Below are 23,675 nucleotides of genomic sequence, written 5' to 3'. Positions count from 1 at the left end.
TTCCATTCATATGAGTGCTTCTACAGCTTACACACATAACATTCAAAGATGACCTGTCACATAAAAAAATACACATTAGGAGCAACTGAAAGAGGGTGCTGCATAACTTACTTCCCACCACCACTGCTGAGTGCTGGTGTTGGCCTTGTCAGCAGGTCTGAGATCTGGGAAGATAACTTGGTCTTTGCAGCGGTCTGCTGCTGGACCCTAACTTCTGCAGCATCTGCTAAATGCATCAATGTCTTTCGCTCTGGGCTTTCTTCAAAATTTTTACAGCCAATGCATTTGCATATGGAAGAACACATGATTTTTGCCTGAAAGAAGCAAACAAAAAAATGAGACACCTCTTGTAACTGACTCCCTTTATGACAAACCACAACAAAATGAAGATCTTGTTTTAATCTTTCATCAATTAGCCATGAGAAGAAACCCCCAAGCACTAGTTTTCTAACTTCTCACATCAAACTGAGATACCTTCTCAGAATGCATACTTGAATCAAAAGCAAATCAGTGGTTACCCATTAATCCCTTTGTTCACCAATTTACTGTTTCCAGTGGAATTTACGTGGTTGAGCTACGAGAGGTCAGTCTGCCACATCCACAGACTGATTAGTCAGCTGATGCAACAACTTGCTTGTCTTCTACAGACATGTTCTACCTCAGAGTGTCTGTTGGATCCTGCTTCAACATCTTTTAGGGAACTGGAGCGGCAGATTTCTTTAGGAAATACTGCTCCTCAGTAAAGGACAAATTCAAGCCCAAGTTCAAAGTTGCTACGTGGTTTACAGTTAAGCTTATACAGCAGAAGTAACCAGTTTTGCCATATACGAGTCTTTCTATGTGCAAGCTGCTGGGAGAAGATATAACATTACAGCAGTAGAAACGAACAGAACAGAAAACATGATAGTAATACAAAGAGAGCAAATAAGAGAGGTCACAGCACTGAAGGGAAAAAGCCAGTATCTTTAAGAGATAATGCTTTGTACCTCGTAACATTCGCAGTAGTTTTTGAGACATCCCGAGCGTTTACAGTTACACCCTTTGCTGTGTCTCCGATCCGATTCTCCTTCCTTTCCTTTCCCTATTTTGGGCTTGAAGGCTTCAGGATTTCTGTCAAGGCAGGCCTGTCAATGCAGACCCAAAGGGTCAGTCACTGAATGCAGGGAGCAGAATTTAGAGGTGCAATAAAAGGATTTAAGCCTTCCACTTGTGGGAGGAGATCAGGGCATTATAACCCACTCTGCCCCATGCCATAGCTTCAGAAGATACAAGCTAAACGGCTTTCATCCCAGGGGCAGAGGAAGAGGCCCCTCACCTTTATTGCTTTTTGCCTATCATTTTCATGGTCCAGGTTGTTATAACAATTTGTGCAGTTGCAGTTATTGCAGAATTCACCATTTGCAAAACAATCACAGTACCTGAAACAGAAGATGCAGAAGGCATTCGTAAGCATGATCATTACATTGGTGTTAGTACTGATGGCAGCAGCACAAGTTCCTAGTCTGACAATATGCACATGCACCAATAAGGTAAGAGGGTCACCCTACGCTCAACTTCACACATACAAGTTGTATCAGCCTTATCGCAAGGCCTAATCCTCTAGTGCAGGTCCAGTTGCTGTCTAAAGATACAGGTATAACTCAAGGGTGGTTGACTTCCCGTGGCTTGCCCAGGGCAATACTACAAGAACTAGATTAGGGTTGCCCTGGAGTCCTCTACAGCCCTTCAGTTGGTAGAAATGCGTTTTGGTCATTTTCAGCATCCTGAATGGTCTCAGAGAGAAACTATATCAAAACCCTTCACAACCTGCAATGGCCTTACAAATTCTTACAATTCTTACAAAGACACTGAATGAAATAACAGAATAACTCATCAGAATGAGCAAGACTCAGACCTATCAGTGAAAAATCCTTTGACTATTCGCAATTTAAGAAAATGAAACACGGCCCAATTTTTCTGAAGTACTTGATGCAGCATGGTATTACTGATGCACTCTACCAAAGTATAGTAGACGCCCACTAATGATACCATGGGATGTCATTTTAATCATAGCAACAACACAACTATAGCTGCTGCGTGGAATTGGCTCCACCATGAAACAAGGCTGTGAAGTTAGAAAAATCATTAAATGTTAGGGTCCACATAGCTCACAGGAGTTGCAAAATTACACAGGCACTGCAACATCTTCACCAATATCAACAGCAACCATAAACCAGCATCTAGACACAACATTTCTGACATAAACATATTATATTTTGATATTTGACATAAATTTGTGATGTCAAAAATAAGGCTTAAAACCACCCCCCAAACCAAACCCAAGCTGTACTTACAATTTCAAACACAGAGACTTAGTACAATTGCAAGGCTTCCTAGGGCGGTTTGCTGATTCACAAGGAATTATTCTGTGTAGGAAAAAAGTGCATTTAGATGCATGCACAGCTTTTTATCAGTTTCTTCCTATTTTTAAGGCAAGTAAATAGCTCATAATAAAAGCTTAAAAAAAGTCTTTATATTTCCCTTGCATTACTTTTTTGCCTGAATGCACTTAAGTAACTATTATACACAGCACCTTTATATAATGCTTTTCAGACTCAAAGACCTGCGTTATTTGCTATAAATCTGGCTGCATGCCTGAAGTAGAAATGAGGCCTTAAAGCTAGAGGAAGCATTGTAACTGAAAACTGTAATCAGTGAAAACTTCCCCAGAACTTCACATGCAGGGGGACAAGGTTCACTCAAAATGATTATGCTTTTCATTGTGTTCTAGTTGGAATTAAAAACAAATAAAAACTTCTGGAATAATGGGAAAGCAAGCCAAAACATGGTTTATAGATAAATTTTGTATCAGACACGGTCTGTTAACTGCTCTTAAACTCAGATTTTGTGTCACTAATCACTTCTGATGACATTCATTCCATCCCTATCTAACAATTTCTGCATGTAGTATCAGAGAGATTAAATCAAACCCATTCATTTGAATAGTGGCATCTGGATTTGGGATTAGTTTGTATTAGTTGAGGCTGCAGCCACAAAAAGCACTTTGTTGTTTACAATTTCCAGCAAACAATAACACAAAAGGACTGTGCGGAACAGCTAAGCCTGCTGGATTGACAAAGGGAAAATATTATCTGTTAGCCGTTATTTTCATCCTGAAAGGAAAAATACAAGACTGCAAACCACCAAAGCCTTCTTACTAGGATCCATTTTAGGCTTCAGTTCCATTTTGCTGTTCAGCTTGATTTCTCCATATGCTAAGCATCTAGCTCTTGTATCATCTAGCATCTTTTTCCAGCAATGCCCAGAAAAAACTGAGGCCTGTAGCTCCCAAGTACAATGCAAAATGAAGAATGAGCAACAGGGAGCTTTCAGGTCAACTTCCTGCTACTGAGTTCAAAAAACAAATCAAAACACAGATTTCATGAGGAAACAGGCTCAACTGTCAGACAGATCCATGTCCTTTAGTCAGAGGTAATAACCATACCACAGTACACTTGATTTTCCTGGAACGCCCCCCAAACCAAACTCCAACAGCTCAGCTCCCACCCTTCCTTACAACGGGACAGAAAGATGATGCTCATTCAGCAGCCTATACTGCAGAAGTTCTGGTTTTGTTAGGTTTTGTTGCTGTTGCAAAACACTCACCCGTTGAATGGTAGCCGTGCTTGGGACTGGATACAAGGTGTCCCTGTAAAGCCAGTGTTGCTTGCTATAGATACATACGATGATTGCTGTAGCTAACAAAAAGGTTAATAAAAAATGAAGGAAATTAGAATATACACAAGAGGATGTGTAGCTAGTCTTTGTTACAAAAATATTATATGCTGTAAGTACAGTTTCAGACACATGTAGAATTTGGCCAAGGCAACAATTTCCTGCTTCCATACGTAACATAAAAAACACTGTTTTAGATATTTTTGTTGTCTATTACAGTGCTACAGCCACACAGATAACAGACTACACGCAGAAATGTTCACAGCACAAACAGTTCCAGCTCCTAAAAAAATGCTCAAAATGATTTTCCCTGCTTTGCCCCAATAGAGCAGGACTGCTTCCTGCACAAATACTTCAGCAGCTTCCTTTATACATAAGCCACTTATGTAATTAAACAAGAACAAGTGAAATGATTTACATTCTCTATATACCTGGACCCAGAGTGTGTTTTTCACATACCCACCCCCCCCCCCCCCAAAAAAAAAAGCTCGAAATAAACCCGCCAAACAATGCTGTTTTGGGCTACCTTCATTAGTATTGCCTACATGCAGTTATTTACTCGTGCTGGGACAGGTTCTGAAGACAGATTAGCACATAAAACACGGACCTACTGGGGCCAGGCCACAGGGGACAGACTGTGTCAGGAACACAAAACCTCTGAGGAGAGGTCCAGCAAATGGGATTTAGTTTAAGGTAAGATTTGTGGAAGTGGACCAGAAAGACCCAGTAAGAGTCTTCAGGGCCAAACTGCAGCTGTGACAAAACCAGAAAGGAACCAGAAGTGACACTGGTAACAGTAATGCCACAAGTCATTGTTCGTACAGACTGTCTGGTCAGCCTTCAGCTGAAGGTTTAATTTACTCTCCTTTTTATTCTGGATGTTGGTCAGATCTTGGCAAAGAGTAAAAACCTAAACCCTAGACTGGGGCTGGTGTGAACAGTACCACCTGCTCCTGACCCTTGATAATGTGGTTATCATAACTAACACAATTTTTTAATGCAAGCAGCCATTCTCTGTGACAAAGTGGGTCACATATTTGTTCCTTTTCCCCTCATTATCAGGCCCTGAAAGTCTTGTGAACCAAGTAGACAAGCTAAATAGATTTCTTCTTCTCCTCACAATTGGTCTCAGGAGTCCTGGGCACAAGACCAAATACTCCCCTCTTTACTGGCTGTGAAGGTCTCAGGCACAGAGACAACAAAGTCCCTGCCACAGATCAGGGAAGTGTAACAGCACACAGAGCACTGTCTATAAAATCAAGCAGTCACAAGTCCTAAATGAGGAACTTGAACCAGAAATTATGCTGGACAGTGGGACCTGTGACCCCTCCGCAAGAGCCAAGGATGCTTCCACTGACATCTGCTTTCCCTAAGTGACTTGTATTTTTCTGTATGATTTTCAAGTCTAGATTATTATTGTTATATAGATAAAGCAAACCATGTATTAAGATCTGACCTGATCTGCAGAGGGTCTAGGCGATTAGAAATTATAAGTTGTATTATAAATTCTGTACTACACTACTTATATTGTACTACACTCGCCCTGCTTATAGAAATTCTCTACTATTTTGATTCAATGCTATGCTAATAAAAAAATCCTGTTAAGAAAATAAAGCTTAAATTATAACTACAATTTAGTACCACCATCGTTCTGCCAAGGATCACTAAAAGAAACTGTCTGCCCCCTTAAGTATCAGGTGACAGCAGGGAAGTAAGAACCTTTAAGAGGAAGGCAGTGTGTTCCACAACAGCACTATTTCCTTATTTATCTCTGGGTCAACAGCATACCTGTGTGACATACTGAGCTGGAAGGACTGCATACCCAACGTTTCCTGTACCAGGTGCTGGTGCCAATACAGTGCCCGGTGGGAGGTTGGTAAGGTTGGGCTGTATCTGTGGCAGTGGGGTGGCTGGCATAATAAGTCTTTGTTGGGGCTGACTAGTAGTAACTCTCTGGGAAGTTGGGTTGATAGGTTTGGGCACCACCTGGGGAGAAAGAGAGATTTTAATGAAATCATTGTTTTGTTGATTCAAAAGGCACTTCCATTAGAACATTTCATTACAGTGCTGAAAGCACGTTTTTTTCCACCCAGCCAAACTAAGTCAGGAATATACCTTTTACATTTAGCTCACCTGTTTCACAGTCTGTGCTGGCACTATGGGGACAGACATCCGCACTGGGGTTGTATTCACTACCACTGGCTTTGCTAGTATCAAGAAACAACATCACATTAACACACGTTATTCAGACTCCACAGATCAGTCCTCCAGACTTTCACATGCACTTAAAGCAAAGATACTTAAACTGTAACTAATGCACCACGATTAACTGACCTAACTCATGGCACACAACACTTATGTCTAAAGAACACTTTCGTAAAGAGGTATTTGGCACAAGAGTGCACACACACATTTCAGAGCTATAGCCTAAAAACCAGCTTGAGTGCAGAACTCCTCTGGACACTGGATTTCTCTTGGCAAGAGGAGAATACACAAACCACAGCCTGGTTTGAAATCCTTTATTCCATCACAGCTCCAGAAACCATGGACAGAAACCAGCAGGAAAATCTGGTGCTTCTAAAGTATTTTACATGTAAGGATCTTCAAGTTGCAGGACTTCTGGCAACATGTTTGTGGACTGTGCTGGCTTCATGCTTTTCGTAAGAGAGGATCCGGGACTTGCCACAGATCACCCACAAAGATGATAAATTAGCGAAAAGCAACATAAAATGCTTCAAAGATTCAGTTCCAACTACAGAGCACTTTGTCACAAAGGAGTATTTCCACATACAAATCAGAGATAATAGAATATGAAATGTATAAGAGTCTTATCACAAAACCAAGTACACATGTCAGTCTTGATAGATCTCGATCATGTACTGCTTTTAATCCTTACAAAACAAACATGAAAAACCCAATAAGAACTTCTGACAATATATTAGCACCAGCACTTACCCTGTTGAAGAGGCTGCGTATTTGTACTGGGATTTTGACTGGCCGACTGGGTTGAACTATTGGCTGTTGTGGCAGTAACAAGTCTGACATAATGAAACTTGCTTCCAGGTACCTGAATTTGCTGAACATTGGGTGCAGTTGCCAACGGAATAATTGTCTTAAATTGAGATGTGCCCACTCCTCCTACAGTAATGGTCTGCACTGCTGATTTCACAGCCTGTTAAGCCAACACAGACGGCACAAAGTTACTTGTAGAAAGGCAAAGAAAACATCAGCACGTTTATTCCTTAGTTATTAACTTTTTGACCCATTTGTATCCTTGAGAAGCAAGTTACCCCCACTTTTTCTTTCAGAAGTAAAACAGATGCAGAGAGATTAAATGCCTCTCAACAGCTCAGAGGAAACTCAATTCCATTTTCAATGCTCTACACGGAACAGCAGAATAAACTAGTATTTACATGAGTAGGGTGACTCAGTCCACTTCCCCAGATACAATGTTTGCCAAAAGGACTACAGGTGACTACAGATAACATTGCTCAGTTTGCATGGAAAATCAAGGCTAGAAATATATTCCTACTAATAAAACCACATGGTAAGAACTTAGTGTTGGACTGTGGCATGGTTTATCACTGTGTACATAGGTATGTCCTGTTAAGACAGTTTGCGACTAATACACAGAAATCACTGTGCAGCTCTTGAGAAGCAAATGGAACCGTGTCCATAAACCGATAGCTGAAGACATGAGAAAGATGGTACCAGCTGAGAAACAAAAGAAGCAAGAACAATGTAGACTAAGAAAACAAATTAAATCAAAAAAGCAAAGAGGGGAAAGAAAGGGAGCTCAGCAGACCTGTGCTATCTCACAGCTGGAAGTCAGTATGTCTGGAATGTGCATCTTTCCACTCTCAAACTACAAACTGATAACAATCAAGTGTTTATTTTGTTTACACACATTCAAAAGTCTACCAGTTTGCTAACAGCCTCTTTTTCTAGCCTTACTGACAACCTCAAACCTTGGTTTATCCCTCCTCTTTATCCTTCCACCTAACTTCTTTTGGAGCTCAGCTTTTTATTCTTAGTATCTTTTAATATTAATATTAAACATATCACTGCCCTTGGCATTAAGTTTTAGTTTTAAATTTGGTTGATAGTATGATGTGACTTAATGGTAAAGGTTTTTCCCAGCTCCCCAGCTTTCAACAGCTACACAAATGAAATGTCAATTTGCACATATTTCACGGGAAATAAGGCCAGTATTTAAAAAGAAAGCACTTTCTTGTGATTTTTTTTTTTAATGTACTGAAACCTCAGCAGCCCTGAGCAATTCAAAATAAGCACTATCTGTAAGCATAGTTGCAGCTAAGTGTTATCAGAGAGAGACCAGTGTGGCCAAAGTTCCCTCTACCACAGAAGCTAGTGGCTCCAACCCAAGGACAACTCAGAAAATTGTAGAATTGGAATGCCAGTTCTTCCAAAGGCATGTTCTTGAGCTCAGGGAAGGCAGGTGAAACCATCATGTTCTGTCAGACAGCTTTGTATGAGAACTCGGTATGCATACCCCACAGCCACCTCTGTTTTTTCACTTAAGGTGCTTCCATTAGAGTAACTTAACCTTTTAACAACTATTTCAATAAGACAATTTTGCTAGTTTTACTCTGAAATAAATTCAAATCATACTCGTGTCCACATCCCCATATCAGCATTCTAATTGTCATCTGTATCAGTAAGACAAGACTGGCAAAACCTGTCTGAGTCTCTGGTCTTGTGCTGTACATGCAACTGTGTCTACTCCCTGCTATATCCGCTCTGGTTATTTATACTCATGTGCATCACTTCAAGTTTACCAAAACAAGAATGCAAACAAGTAAGACAGAAAAAGATTCTCCTCAGTTTACAAAAGAGGAAAAAAGTGAAAACTGCAGTTTGCAAGAAAGGTCAGTTTTGTCTAGTCATTCTTTGATGCAAATCAATTTATAAACCCCATTTTTCTGGAAACGAGACACAGGAAATACTATTTTTGAATTCTGTAGGTCTCAGACCATGGCGTCTTGCTTATGCAGACCTCTGCCATGAGAACTGTTGCAACTCAACTGTTGCAAACCTAAGAAACACCTGGAAAGCAACCCTAGTCAGTGGCACAGAAACCCTGCTAGAAGAGATAGAACCACCCAAAGAACACTTCCTCATATCATAGGGAGCCTTTCAGTTGACTTGGGAGATTCAGTATACCGAGATGAGAACTTGCACCAAGTGGGGCTTTCCAGGCTGGAAAGCTGCTTTCTAACAGCATGTCCTTGCATGGATTTGCAACGGTTTGCACACCTTGACTGAAGGTGCGCCTCTTTTTTGCACTGCTTTTGCCAATTCTTAAGTAGACACCATTACAAGAACACCTTGGGACTGACCATTGCCAATTTGCGGTTCAACACTCGAGTTTCCCGCAAGTGATGACACAGAGACATGCTAGAAGACAAAGGAAAGTCAGTCTGTACCTGGGCGGTTGTGTGGTTGACTATAGCCTTCCCAGGGGAGGAGGGTGCTGACTGCTGCACTGTGAGGATCTGCTGTCCTAACGCTACATTCAGTGGGACGCCCACCGTCTTCTGGGGGGAGTTGGGAGGCTGGGAGGCCACTGACACCACTGTTAGCTGCTTGGCAAAACAAAGAGGCAGTTTAAATCTCTGCACAGGATACAAGACCCTGTACATATACATTCCCCTCCTCATGAAAGTACAGATCTCCACCAGTACAAAGAGTTCTTTCTGTGAACAAGGGTGCTGTATTTAATCATGACTCACAGAGATCTGTGTGTGCAACAACAGCAAACACGTTAGAAACTTCAATGCATTGCTGGTTTCCAGCACCAAAAGGCCCCTGCAGAAAGCCAGTACAGCTTCTGTTTTATTTGGTTTGGGTTTTTTGTTTGTTTTGGTTTTTACGGAAACCTGCCCACTGAAGCCTGAGCATTGTCAAGGATGCGTTTTCTGAATAACAGCTTTATAATCGTCACCACACTACTTCATCATAAATAGAAGTTTTAAAGGAGAGCTATGAACACCCCTGGTCCCCCCCCCCCCCAAAAAAACACAACCCCAAAAATCTCACCTTACACTACTGATTATCCAAAGCATAAGGACATCAGTATTTTCAAATCTGCTTTCCAGAATCCCACAGAAATCCAAGTTCTGTTTTCTACTTTTTGTTCGATACTCCCTTCTTCATGTTTTAAGAAAACTTCAAATTTTTGAAACCATTTGTTTTTAAAAGATACTTACTTATTCATACTAAATTTGAGATGTAAACCTAAAGAGTCTTTTCATTGTTAATCTTGATTCTAGATCTTTTGCTTTAAATTTCTTGCTCATGTTGCTTCCCTCAGTAATAACTCTCAAACACAAGTCCTTCATTCCTTTTGTATAACAATACATAGCTAAAGCATGGCCAAACTAAGAGAATTCTTTACTCTTATGCTAGTTTTTATACATATTTAGTTTGTATGCACCATGCATCTTCCCCCGCCCCAACTCTTCCTTTCTCCAGAAATATTCCTCTTCTCAAGACAATTTTATCAGGCCTAAAATACCAGCATCACCATGACACTTATCTGTAAAGGAGCTTACGATGGATAAATTATCTTTCTTATTTATTTCTCACTTGTGCTAGTCTCCAGCTCTGTATTTGTCAAGGACCACCACAAATCTCTCTCACTTCAGACATGATCAGGCAAGACTAAATTATCTATGCAGTAGCAGGCAATAGTTACTATGTACTGACTTATTAACATCATTGAGGTCTCCTCCTAAACAGCCTGTTGACATTTTAGGAAGGCATTAGAAAAAAGACAAAAACTCTCAGCACTTGGTTAAGAGAGAACAGTTGCTCTTGGAATGGATGCCTACGGAATGACAAGACATGGTAAGAATGGGAAACTAACACAGTAATGCATGTTCACTTAAAAACACAGTAAGGAAGCCAACTGCAAAAATTTAGCTTAGGTCGTTACCGCAGAGCGTTATGACGCACAACAGAGGCTCAGTTGCATTACAGCTTGCGATAGGAGTAGTGGGATCATAAACAGCTTGTAGCAAAGACAAAGAGAGCTCCATTCAGACCACTGTGCAGAAGGGACAGAAGGCTGTAGCCAGAATCAGGACCTTACCTTATTCGGGGATTTGAGTGGCGAAATAGCTATTTTATTTGGTGTCTGCTGTGTAGTTGTACTCAAAGATGATCCAATGACTCCACTTTCAGAGATCGTTATTGTCTTTGGTGGTGTTCCTGGAGCAGACTGTGAAAGAACCCTACCTATAAATAATGAAGATACCATCAGCTCAAGTTATCCCTGTTTACACTGACCTTTAAAGCAAAGTTTTTCTCTGCATATTGTACAATTATTAATACTCTGGTGAGCATATCACATTGTAGAAAGGACATCAGCAAAATTTAGCAACAAAGAATAAAATAGCTGCCATTATTGCAGATAAAAAGACATTCCACTTGGTCTTAAAAGCCCCCAAAACATACATTAAACTTTCTGTGATACTCAGTTGAAAATTCTTTAAAGCCAGGACAGCATACCAAGGCACATAGCCCTCCAAAGCCTCTGCGCTGTGCCCAAACACCCATCCAGCTGACAGTTTCTTAGGAACCTCCTGGGCTAATGTCAATGTACAGAAAAACTGAGCATCTGTGGGGGGTACTTCCTTTAAAATCCTCAGCCATCAGAAATGAGCTGTGTTACAGTGACCAAGAAAAAGTGTTTGATCTGTCTATGCTCAAATCTAAGTATTTTTTGTCTTCTCCATGTTGGTGTTTTTTTTCACTGCCTAACAGAAAACATGACACTCCTATGAAAATGTGGGTGGTGGTGTAACTCTACATACTCTCTACTTTTACAACAGCAAAAAAGGTTAAACATCAAAACCAGCAGCTCCAGTCATGAAATGTCTTAGGAATATTGCAAAACTCCCAGTGTGGGAAACAATTTTTAATTATAATTATTATTATTTTTCATACTTCCAGCTTGACCACTGACTGAGCTTTGCTCTGCTGCACTTCAGCTCAGGCTCATTTCTATTACAGCTTCTCTGTAACCCATTCTCTTGTACTACTTTTATCAAAGTAAGAAGCAAACACCAGCATAACTTTTTCATCCAAAACTAATCAGTGGCATGACAATTAAGTCAACTAGAACTAACAAGAGAAAGCACTATCCTTACGGAAAGCTGCCTTCCTCTGAAGTTTATGTGCTCGAAAATAACCTTCTCTTTTGTGCAACCTAAGTAGCAGCTGCTGGCAACTATTTGCTCTGTTAATTCACATGCAACACGAAAAATGTCAGTGTGGGAATTTTACCATTTACTGTATTCAATACTTTTGAGTTTGTTTTTTCTTGATGACAGTTTTCCCTTTCTCACTGTGTACCTGTCATATGTCACTACGTTCTCTGCACCCTTTGGCATCAGGTTCCTAAACAGAACCTGGCTGCTTATATTGACAAGTCTTTCAAATTTACAACTGCCACCTCAGTTTGCAGAAATTCCAGAGCAATTAAAAATTTATCAGATTCATAAAAGCATGCATACAAAAATTAAAACACAACACACAGATGTAACACCTTCCCCGAAATAATGCCAGCCTCTCAAAGCCAGCAAACTGTGCTGACTGTTCAGGATGGCAAGAGGAAAGGCAGATGTTTAAAAAGACTTCCCTCTCCATTAGAAGCATCTACTAGGTGATGTTTCTCTCACAGGCTCAGGAACCTGTAACTCTCGATTTTCCAAGATCTAAAAGCTGGAAGTATGTTTATTTTGTAACACACCCACTTGTCAGTATTATGTAGGTATGTTTTGCTATGCACATTTCCTTTCAGTCTGGAGGCAACAAACTTAAAAACATGCTCTCCTTAGTATTATTTTTGTTGTGGTTCCTTCCTGTTTACCAGTTTTTATGTATTGCCAGATGAAAATGCAATACAGCTTCAAATGGTTCATTTCAGGGTTTTGAATGTCCTTTTTTTCTTTTGTTAGTTTGTTGTTGTTTGTTTTGGTTTGTTGTTTTTTTTTCAAACACACAAACTGCTGAACTCAGATATTTATAAACCCAGTGAACCAATCTTCTTATTCACAGGTCTGTACATTAAGTAGGGCATTGTTTCAGAAAGGAGAAAAACTGGGGAGTGGGAGAGGGAATCCCTCTTTCACTTGAAACACAAGACAGGCATCAGGGTGCCGGGGAGCCTGAGAACTTAAGGAAAAGAGTATGTTTCAGTTATGTGCCCATCAATGATCTGAATAAGGAGACAGTTGCATTCTTTTTAAAACCAGCTCAAATCCCAGTTCTTAGAGGCTTAAGAAAACCCATTTAAATATGTGGAAAAATTTTAGGCCTACTTGGTTCAGTCAATATGGAAGTGGTTGGAGACATCCTTCAAAGCTCTGAAGATGACTAGCAGATGACTGCTTTTCAGATAATTCAGACATGTCCGCATCCTGGGCTGCATCAAAAGGAGCGTGACCAGCAGGTCGAAGGAGGTGATCCTGCCCCTCTACTCTGCTCTTGTGAGACCTCACTTGGAGTATTGTGTGCAGTTCTGGTGTCCTCAACATAAAAAGGACATGGAACTGCTGGAGCAAATCCAGAGGAGGGCCACGAGGATGATCAGGGGACTGGAGCACCTCCCATATGAAGACAGGCTGAGAAAGTTGGGGCTGCTCAGCCTGGAGAAGAGAAGGCTGCGTGGAGACCTCATAGCAGCCTTCCAGTACCTGAAGGGGGCCTATAGGGATGCTGGGGAGGGACTCTTCGTCAGGGGCTGTAGTGACAGGACAAGGAGTAATGGGTTCAAACTTAAACAGGGGAACTTTAGATTGGATATAAGGAGGAAGTTCTTTCCTGTTAGGGTGGTGAGGCACTGGAATCGGTTGCCCAGGGAAGTTGCGAGTGCTCCATCCCTGGCAGTGTTCAAGGCCAGGTTGGTTGAAGCCTTGGGTGACATGGTTTAGTGGGAGGTGTCCCTGCCCATGGCAGGGGGGTTGGAACTAGATGATCTTGAGGTCCTTTCCAACCCTAACTATTCTATGATTGTATGTCTAAGATGTTACCTGCGCACATGCAACGATGCATTTCCCAGGGTACACATCATTCTCACTGACATAATAAACAATTGCACTGTGGGATATTTTTCTTTAAAGGACACAAACAGATTTGTTTTCCAAAGAGAGAATCCTTTTCTTATTGCCTTAATTATTTTCTTAGATTCTTCTGCAATGCTTATTTTTATGAGCAACTTAGCAGAAACAGATTTTGTTCACTTTTTTTTTCACACAAACATTTTTCCTTTTATTTGCATGTATCACATTTAAGACCAACAAAAAGCAGATTAAAGTAACACACAAGCAGGTGTCTCCTTCCACCACCCCCCCGTATTTACATAATGTATCTATGAATACTTTGTTTATTGTATAGCCTTTTCTTTGGTATTTTTTTTCTCCTCCCCAAAATCTTGAAACTAAAGGCATCCTACAGCAAAAGCGAAATGATCAAATTCCATAACCACAAAGATAATTCTAAGTAAGTGTAAAGGTACCAAGCCCTACATTTATCTGCTTCTACCTACAAATTCTCTGCTGATTTCCACCCCCTCCAATTGCTTGAGGTACTTCAACAGAAACTGCAGTAAAATCATTGAGACAGAAAAATTTCTACAGTCACCATCTCTTTGAATAGCTCTTAAAAAATGGTAAAGCAAAACAAGGCAAACTAGTACAACCTGCAATGACTGGTGACACTTGAGTGGTCTGCCCTGTAACAGCTTTGCTATTGATTGGTTTTGCAAAGATCAGCTTGGTGATCACTGGGCCAGAAGTTGGGGTTCGGGTCTTCTTTGCAATCTGAAAGATAGAGGGGAGAAAAAAAATAATCTAAAGTAACATGAGCATTTTGGATCTGAATTATTGCATTGTCAAGTACATCAGAAAATAGGGCAATACTTGCACATATAATTAGAATAATTGCTTATCTCACATTTTACCTCCATTTCTCACTATGGAGAGAACTAGGATATCATCCACACCACTTTAGAAAACCAGACACTAAAGCAGAATAGCCAAATCCCCAGATATCTCCCTGTGCAAACCTCTTCAAAAGCACAGCTCTCAATATTTGAAACTGTAAAAGTTACTACTTTTTATAGCCAAGCAGGACAAAATTTGTTCCTTATGTTATTTAAATATGACAACTAGCAGTCTGAAACATCTCTTGGCCTATACTGACATAGCAGCACACTTCTACCCTGAAAATGGGGAAGCAGTTCTCAAAATATGTGGATCATCAGCCCCTGAAAGTTTTGGATACTCACTGGTCAAGAACAAACCAGTTACATCTAGGTACAAGGTTTGGTTTTGTTTTTTTTTTTTTTTTTTTAAATTTATTTTACTTCTGTGATCCAGTCTCCTGAAACACAGCTAGCCCAGGAGCACAAAACATGCAATTTAATGTGACAGATTAGCTTGAAATTTCTATAAGCAGGGTTTTGTTAGTCTTAAAGTCTTAAACAAGACTTTTTTTCCCCTTTTTCCACACTGACAGAAATTAACTACCAGATGCATTTATCCTTATAGTCTTTATATAACTGAAGAGGCTGCCTGCCAATGCAGACTATCACTAGGACCCTCCCTGAATCCAGGTAAGTACTGGAAGGTATTACTGAAGCCCTTAGGCTTATCCAGCCCATAGGTCAGGCCCATACTGCTTCTCCTCCACCACACAACCCAGCCACATCCCAGGGGCACCAGCCGCCAACTCAAGCAATATCAGAGAGGCATGACATGGGTATCCACGTGGTAAGCAACCTCCCAAAGGCACAGAACCACCTTTGTTAATCAAGTAGCTAAACTGGAAAAATCTCACTGACACGTAAAGATATAGAGATGACAGCCTGAGAAAGCTGCAGGTGCTTAAATGCAGCAATTGAGCAGGCTGAATGTTTTGGTATCCTGCAAAAACCCCTATTCTGTCTATAGAATTTGCTGACTGAAACACCTGCTTTACAGCAGAGTAACACCAAAACATTTGAAGTATTTGGAAGCACATAAAAAATTCCTCAGCTGCCCAGCAAAGAGGGCAAATGAGGCTGTTTCAGCTCTCAGCAGCACACTCACAGCACATATAGGGAAGCCAGGGCTCCCTCATGCTATGGCACTGGATCCCTTCAGCCTGCCATGAAAAGCAAACACCACGTCTGTACACCTGAGCTGCGCTCAGCCAAAGGAAGCCAGCAATGAGCAGCTCTGACACTAGAAAGTGACAAAAGAAAGACCTAATTTAAAGAAAACCATGTGCTGCTTCACAATTAAGAGTACTAGTAAGTGGTCCTCAGAGGAAACTCAGACCATGGCAGGTGAAGATAATTTATCCCAATATGCTGCACCCAAGCCACATTAGCTGCTTTATAGCTAACATAATAGTCAAGGCTTAAAATGAAACAAGAACAAAAAAGCCACTCTTTTTGGAGATATATTAACTAAAACCTTGAGACATAACTTCTTTGAAGAAGGAAGCTTCATTCACAGCCCAGTCTGTGGATTTTACTCAATGCTATTTTAACTTTTCAAGAATTCAGTTCTCTTAGTAGAGAGCTGATAGGTGAGCAGGCATTTTATCAGCAAATATTTTTGCAAATACGCACACATTTTAATTTCTGACAAATTCCTCACATTTCATCTGCTTGATTTGTGGTTTTTGTTCTGCTGAAATTCATCTTACCCTGCCATAAAGTATTGTAACTCAACTGCTATTGCTTTTACTCTCTGAAGGAAGGGCAAAGCCTAGCTCAGAACATGATAAACATCCAGCAGCAACAGCCAGCTCTGGGCAACAGCAGTAGTTTCCCAGTGACAGTCAATAAATATGTTTAAATGACTTACATGAGTACATATAAAATACTAGCCGCCTGTTAACATGAAGTACTTCAGAAAGAAAACTGATAATCCCAAGCCACTGTAAGTAGCCCTGCTTCTCTCAGATTCATCTTGCAATATCATCCTCAGATAAATTCCCTCCTACTTTTTGGGTAAACTGTCTACAAAGAATGGGCTCTAACAAATGAGTGAGTCTCCTCAGGGCTCAGGAAACATGGCAAAACTCTAATGTGATTGGTTATAGGTGAGGAATAGCCCCTTGGCTCATAAGTGCAGGCAATGTACTCCTGCCCTTACTCGCTGCCAAGCCAGCCTTTCTGAAGCTTTTGCCACTGGAGCTTATAACTCCCCAGCCACCTGTGAAAGCCTTCTAGGCATCAGTGGGAAACTTGCTACCCACTTTAGTACAGACTTGAGAAACCAGAGGAAATAATCAAGATGACAGACAGCAGTTTGATACTTTGATACTTCAGAAACAGCAAGTTCTCCAGAGCCCTTTGCCATTGCTTGTACTAATCACAGGAAGCTTAGTATTATTTCTCTGCCCGTGCAATTAAGGTTGCAAAAATATTTCATGGGGCATCAAGCTCTCCTATAGGGAAATTATTACATTTAAAAGAACACACCAACCTTCTTCCCCTTTCAGAAGAGGTTTTTCTGCAAGCACCTTCATTTAAAGGAAAAATTAATGTCTTCCTAAATGCTCTACACAGAACAAGATGAACTAGCGAGTTTCTACAGCCAGACTGTTTTCTGTTGTCAAATCAAGTTCTGCTCATACAGGAAAAGGAGCATGCATATCTTGCATTACTGCTGGATTGAATACCCACACAGTCAGCTACCACAAAGGAGCTAACATGTACTCCCTAGATGATCTCATGGGAGCTTGTCAATGTAACCACACCCTATGTAATATATATTTGGCATAATATGGAAAATCATAGACTCCAGAAATAGGAGAATGGTATACTTCAGAGAAAATTAAGAAATTGAGCTATGAATAGGAGTTCGCTCTGAGGTTATGGAGTGTATGAGATCACTTTCCAAATATGACATAAAGCAAAAATGATGGCGTAGCAACTGGCTGTCTTGCCATGTTAGCAACAATACTATAGAAACATAGATATAACTACTAAATGCAGAGCTAGTTACTGCATCAAGACAAGTTCAAGTTAGACTAGCTTACTGACAGCAATGGCAATGGGTCTGGAAATCTGGCTGAGAGTCACCTGCAAGGTCTAACTCCTGCTTAATACACTTGGACATGAAGTAGTATGCCAGCAAGCACATCATTATTTTTAAGTCTGTCCACAGGCAGGATTCATAGGCTGAAAGCAGATGCACTTGCCCAGTAGTTTTGGCCACACATCCAAGGCAGTGGTTTCAACTATATCAGGACAAGCTGCCAAGGGACAGTAACAAACCTCTGGATATAGATGAAGCCCATCGCCTTGTCACGTTTTACACCTCACAGCCTCATACCTCTAAAATTGTAATCAAAGAAGCCAGATTCCAAGGAACACGTGCTCAACTCCATCAATTATACCTTTTCTCAAGTGCTGAGATTTCAAATGTCACAACTGAATTAGAGCAAGGCTAATTGAGTTTTTCTAACCATCAGCAAAGCCCCTGCAACAGTGCTGATGTAAGGAGAACTGAAGAAACCTCTTTGTCAATTAATTTTCTACCAATTCACTTTTTAACACCAAGTCCAACTGCTGTGCTGCCTTCTATCCAAAATACCTGATTCACATAGCCACAAGAGATATGATACGCAAGACCACTGGGAGTCAGGGAGGCGTTCACTGCTTCCTTTTCCTACTCACTGAAAGGTTAAGGGTCATGTTCAGGACGATGGGGTGAATGCCCAACTTCATTTTCTAAGCCAGGGACTCAAGGCATATCATTTGTTATAGGGCAGACCATAAATCTCACACCTATCTCCATATAATATATACCTCTGATACTTCACTTTTCCCTATAATTTGTTACAGAAAAAAGCACTGTCTGGGAAGTGCTAATACAATAATCTTCCTGCAGTATCATGTGCTTATAACAAACTGAACCAACTTAAAACCAGCCTTGCTTTTCATTTCTACTTTCTCCTCATAAGAGGAAAGTAACGATGGGTGTTAACAATTCCATCTGTTTTGCAAATGCAAGTGAAGGTTTAATAAGAGACCACAACACAACTAAATTACTCAAACTACAATTAACCAGATGCAAGTCCATTTGTAACAGCTTCTGTTAAGGAAGCTATAGAATTCCTAATGACAAATAGCAGAAGTCAATCATCAAGTTACTATATTTCAGTCACTGATAACACAGGTAATCTCACACAAGCAAAAGCATGACAGCTAAGTAATTCTCCTCAGTTTCCTGTATTTCTCACTTGGCAGTGAGTAGCTTAAGCCAAAAACCAGGAACTGATCCACTCTTAAACATTCATATTCTGAGTCAGAGCAGAGACTTTTTAGAAAGCTAGAATGACAACAAAATCACTAATGCTCAGCGTAGAAAAATTAAGTCATTTGAGAAAATTGATATATTTTAAACAGTCATTATTAAACATGTTTTCCACAAGTATGATGTAGCAACAAAAAAAAGGAAAAGGAAATTGGATCAGGGATCATTTGCAGCTTTAAAACAAACCATCTTGAAAGTTGCTCACATTTGCTTGCCATGAAATGCTAGTTGGGGAACTTACCATTCAGCTAATAACATGCTTAGAAGTCTGTCATTTTTCATGGACAGCAAATTAGTTTTTATAGGCATAGATAGTTTAATTTCTCACTTCATTTAGACAGTAAAATAAATATTTTTCCATTATAACCTGCATCAAGTTCTATTTTTTCCTTCACTTTCACAAGATATTATTTCTGCCTTACTGCCAACTAGAACAAAGACACTCACATTTAGTTCTGCCATACACCAGATGAAAATTGGACCCTTTGTGTCATAACTCTAGTCTTTTCAAAACATTTTCAGATCCCAGCAGATTCTGTGATTTCAAATATCTCAAGATCCACACCAGAGATTGGGGACAAGACCTTGAAGTGTCCATCTTGCAATAGCATCTAGTCTATCACTATCTGTTAGCAAGCTTAACTAGATTTGAGACAGATGAGATTGACCTTTCTGTTCTTTTTCAAATGCTGCTAAGTTTTTTCAGAGAGTTTATTTAAACAAATTAAATGTAATAGTAGAAGCTACTATTTCATAAAGGAGTAATGAAGTATACATTTTGAATAAAGAACATGCATTTTGGATTCAATCCAGCCTTCCTGAAATCATGTAGAAATTTTTTATAAAATTCTAATGGGAAAATTCTCTTTAACTTACTGATTTTCAATAGTTCACTTTCTCAGAGGCAAATCCCAAGTTTCTAGACAGTAGCTAGAAGTAAAAGGGCATAAAATGGTAAATGCATCCACAGATGAAAGCATAGGCTAAGAGTAGCATTGTATTTGTTAATACAAGGAATAAATGCAACAGCTGAAAGCAACCACGTCAGTTCAGTGAAGGAAATGGACCACATCTGCATCAATAAAATTGTTTTTAATATGTTTCATCAGCACAGCTCACTTTACCTGTACTGTTTTTAATTGCTGGGTCTGCAAAACAGAAGGCTGGGATGCAGTATTTACCAGCTGATTTCCTTGCGTCAAAGATGAGACACCAACAACAGGTTTCACTTCCGATCGACCTCCAATAACAACTTTGATCTGCTGGCCTTGTACCTTGGAGTCTCCACCTTGGGCTTGGGGCACAGCCTTCTGTGCTTGTGGAAGCTGGTTGTGGGGTAATGCTAAAACAATAGGTTGGCCAGACTTGCCCAAAGTTGTTACAATTAGTTTTTGCCCATCTGGTTTAATATTCTGATTGCCTATTTTAATATCAGCGGTCTTGTTCAGAATAATTTGATTGGCTGATATAGTGACGGGGGTCTGAGCACCAAGTTTATGTAGGCCACTTGGAAAGGTAGGCTTTACTACTGCATTGACATCAGTTTTTGGGGTTATGTTCACTGTCATGTCGCTTGAGTGATTGCTCGGTGCAGTAACTGATTCTGTAGTGACTGTGGCTGTGGTTGTAGCTGAGGAGTCGCTGGCGGAGCTTATGCTCACTATTTCTTCCAGTTCTGTTTCCATGGGAATAGAGTCTCCCATTGGCGACGACACGATAACCGCCTCGATGCTGTCATCTTCCACCAGAGTTATACCGGTGTCCATTATTTCCTCAGGAAGCAAGCTGTTGACTTCCGCTGAAACCACCTCCATTTTAGCAGTTGTAGCAGTGATGACCGGAGCAGGTACTGCAATATTTTAAACAGTTATTGGCTTCCAGAAAACATACATTTTCAAAGCTTTATGAATAATATTACCAAAGAAAAAAGTACAGTAGGAGAATTTTTTTTAGACTAAAGATACTGTGCATGCACAAAAGGGATATAATGAAAAATAAATGTTACCAAACCATAACACATTCAGCTGAATCTACTCTCAGAACTTACACCAAACGTCTTCAAATCATCCACTGCAATCAAATCAAGGCACAGACTTACTGTGGATTACCAATTCACTCTTGTCAACACAGTACACAAAGCAGTAATTGTGTCCATCCTCCCCCAAGGTACAGGTACCTTGTTCTCAGATATTTAAGCTCACTGAAATATAAAGGAAGAGCTAAACAGCTTTAAAATTCCAATAGATGACAATTACTTTTCTCATACATGTCAACACTGGTTGTCATGCAGGTTGTCGTGCTTCAAGACGCTTGTTGTCGATACCTGATGTAGTGGGTTCACTTTTTTTCAAAATTCTCACCTTGGAAATCTCAGAAAAACAAAGAGCTGTCTAGTGATGCTTTAACACACCCACTCAATCAGCAGCCTGCCTACCCCAGGACCACACCAAATCACTGCCCTTCCAAGATGGACAGATAATTCCTCTATACTGGCCATGAAAAGAGCAGCTCAACATTTTTTTCCCCTTCACTACTCACAAGAAAATATAATGTCTAAACAAATGAAATGTGTTCTAAACACAAACCAATGAACAACACCTCTGAAAGTAAACGGAATTTTCTAAGTTGACTAAGTAAGAGTGACCTACTTACATACATAAAAACCCCTTCAGCAAGATTCAAAGCTGTAATAACTTCCTACTTAAGAAACCTTAAAGACACTTCTGGAAATGGTCATATCTACCATTCCCACTAGAACTATATCACTTTCAGAGACTGAAAACTGACCAGCTTAATAAGGCACTTTTCCGACTTGCTGATCATCCCATCAGCATATGTGGGCACTGGACACGTGAGCATACTGCATGGTCACATATTCTTGAGTACCATTATAAGCTCAAGATGACAAGATACTTGCAAATTAAGTTTCCTACTTGCTAAGAAACACAGAGCTGAGTTACTCATAATAAGTGACATTTACAATTAAGGAACTGTGCCACTAAAACCATTTCAGAAATGCTCAGGTGACACCGATTTGTCCAGAGTCATTGTGATTCCATTTTGCACAGCAGCTAACTAGAACTGTGTTTCACCCATGAGGTAGGAGGATGGGTAGAAAACCCTTCTATAATCTACCTAATTTCCATGCCAAGCTCAGGAGGCTGGCTGATCAGTCCCTGTTTCTTGGCAGCCCATGGTCTTCCTGATCATAAAGGGTGCCATCCTGATTCCCTTCACCTCCCGGGTACAAGCCACATCAAACTGCCATGATACTCAAGAAGCCAAGCTATGAAAGAAATCATCCAGATGACTGACAGTCAAACTCTCACACAGCTCACTTACTGGCAGGCATTTAAAGATACAAAATTATCTGATGTCACTGCCAAAAATACCTCCTTTGGAAAGTATTTGTCCCAAAGTAATGCCAGTACAGCTTGCAGCGATGCCAGGCCTAGTAACTAGCACCAGACAAAACAGTTTTCTCCTAAGGACACACTGGCAATGGTATCCCACTGCTCTCAAAGTCAAATTGGTTAAAGGCATATCAGATTTCACAGATTCCTGTTATATTTTAACAGTATGGCCACAAAGTATTTACATCTATTTGAATATATTAGACAGTTCAACAGTTATTTATATTCTTCATTCTTAAGGTTACACAGCAGTAAATGGCTATTAAATACCTCTAGTTGAAAGGATATTTATATTAAAATGCACCAAGTCAGAGTTTTAAATAGTATTCTGACTTCAAACAAACCACTTGCAAGTCCCAATGCATGAGGAAAAGAAATACATCAATTACATCAAGTTTGGAATAAGAAATTGACCAGTTAAAAGAAAAGAAACATTATGGCCATCACATTGGAGCATTTTATAGCTATTAGATCTCATCACTTTACAGCTGGCTTCCAATAACATATTCAGGCTCACGTCATCAACAGCAGCAAGAACCGCAACACAACCCACTTGTTCTGTTTCTTCATTGCATACTGGATATGACTGAAATAGATACATGAAGTGCAGTAATAAAAATCTCATCCTAGCTATAGGACAGGCAGCTGCCAAAGGCAGCTTCAATATCCCTGCAGATTTTACTTCTACGTATTTAGCAAGATTTCTCAACAGCTGCTGTTTTTTGTGTGGGTTTCCACCCCCCACCCCTACCCCCACAATGCTTTTACTCAAAACACAGTTACCATTATTCCAGCTCCTCTACTAAGGTGATTTCCAACAGTAAAAGCATGCCAACCTCTTTTAAGATTTAAACAACTTCAAGATCTTTAAGACAGGGTAGAGAACTATTTTACCTCTTAAAAAAAACCAAAAACTTGAAAGTTTCCTTCATTTCAGCAATTCAGCTTTAAGTAAGAGCTGTACCTACACCCCCCCCCCAAAAAAAAAGATGGATTATTAAAAGCTTACAGTCATTTAGCTCAAAACCTGAAGAAAAATCAATTTCAGCAAAAAAAGCAGGTAACTGTACGCCAGAGGGTAAACTCCACCAAAATTCTAGGATCAGATTACTAAACAGAAAAATCTATCCTACAAAATAATAGCTGTACAACTACACTAAAAGGTATTCACATTATGAAGATTTGTTTAGAAAAAGACTAGGTTGCA

At 40.1% G+C, this 23,675-nt stretch overlaps 1 protein-coding gene across 7 annotated transcripts in view; it reads right to left on the bottom strand.

Annotated features, from left to right (window-relative positions):
- Positions 1 to 23,675, bottom strand: part of LIN54 (lin-54 DREAM MuvB core complex component) — a 41,219-nt gene that overhangs the window by 2,806 nt on the left and 14,738 nt on the right. For 4 of the 7 annotated variants that reach the window (XM_065689190.1, XM_065689210.1, XM_065689219.1 and 1 more), the window contains exons 2-13: positions 20,180 to 20,904; positions 14,441 to 14,561; positions 10,829 to 10,974; positions 9,162 to 9,317; positions 6,670 to 6,886; positions 5,848 to 5,921; positions 5,503 to 5,700; positions 3,646 to 3,737; positions 2,334 to 2,405; positions 1,316 to 1,418; positions 987 to 1,124; positions 112 to 314 (exon numbers count right to left, since the gene is read on the bottom strand). In XM_065689190.1, coding sequence (XP_065545262.1) covers positions 112 to 314; positions 987 to 1,124; positions 1,316 to 1,418; positions 2,334 to 2,405; positions 3,646 to 3,737; positions 5,503 to 5,700; positions 5,848 to 5,921; positions 6,670 to 6,886; positions 9,162 to 9,317; positions 10,829 to 10,974; positions 14,441 to 14,561; positions 20,180 to 20,869 — 2,210 coding nt within the window. In that variant the 5' untranslated portion in view covers positions 20,870 to 20,904. The remainder of the gene's footprint in view (positions 1 to 111; positions 315 to 986; positions 1,125 to 1,315; positions 1,419 to 2,333; positions 2,406 to 3,645; positions 3,738 to 5,502; positions 5,701 to 5,847; positions 5,922 to 6,669; positions 6,887 to 9,161; positions 9,318 to 10,828; positions 10,975 to 14,440; positions 14,562 to 20,179; positions 20,905 to 23,675) is intronic. The other 3 variants (XM_065689229.1, XM_065689243.1, XM_065689237.1) reach the window with 3 other exon arrangements.

This window comes from Lathamus discolor, chromosome 1, assembly GCF_037157495.1.
Source record: "Lathamus discolor isolate bLatDis1 chromosome 1, bLatDis1.hap1, whole genome shotgun sequence".
Lineage (NCBI taxonomy): Eukaryota > Metazoa > Chordata > Aves > Psittaciformes > Psittacidae > Lathamus > Lathamus discolor.
Note: the sequence above shows the minus strand (reverse complement) of the source record. Positions and strands in the feature narration are given on the sequence as shown.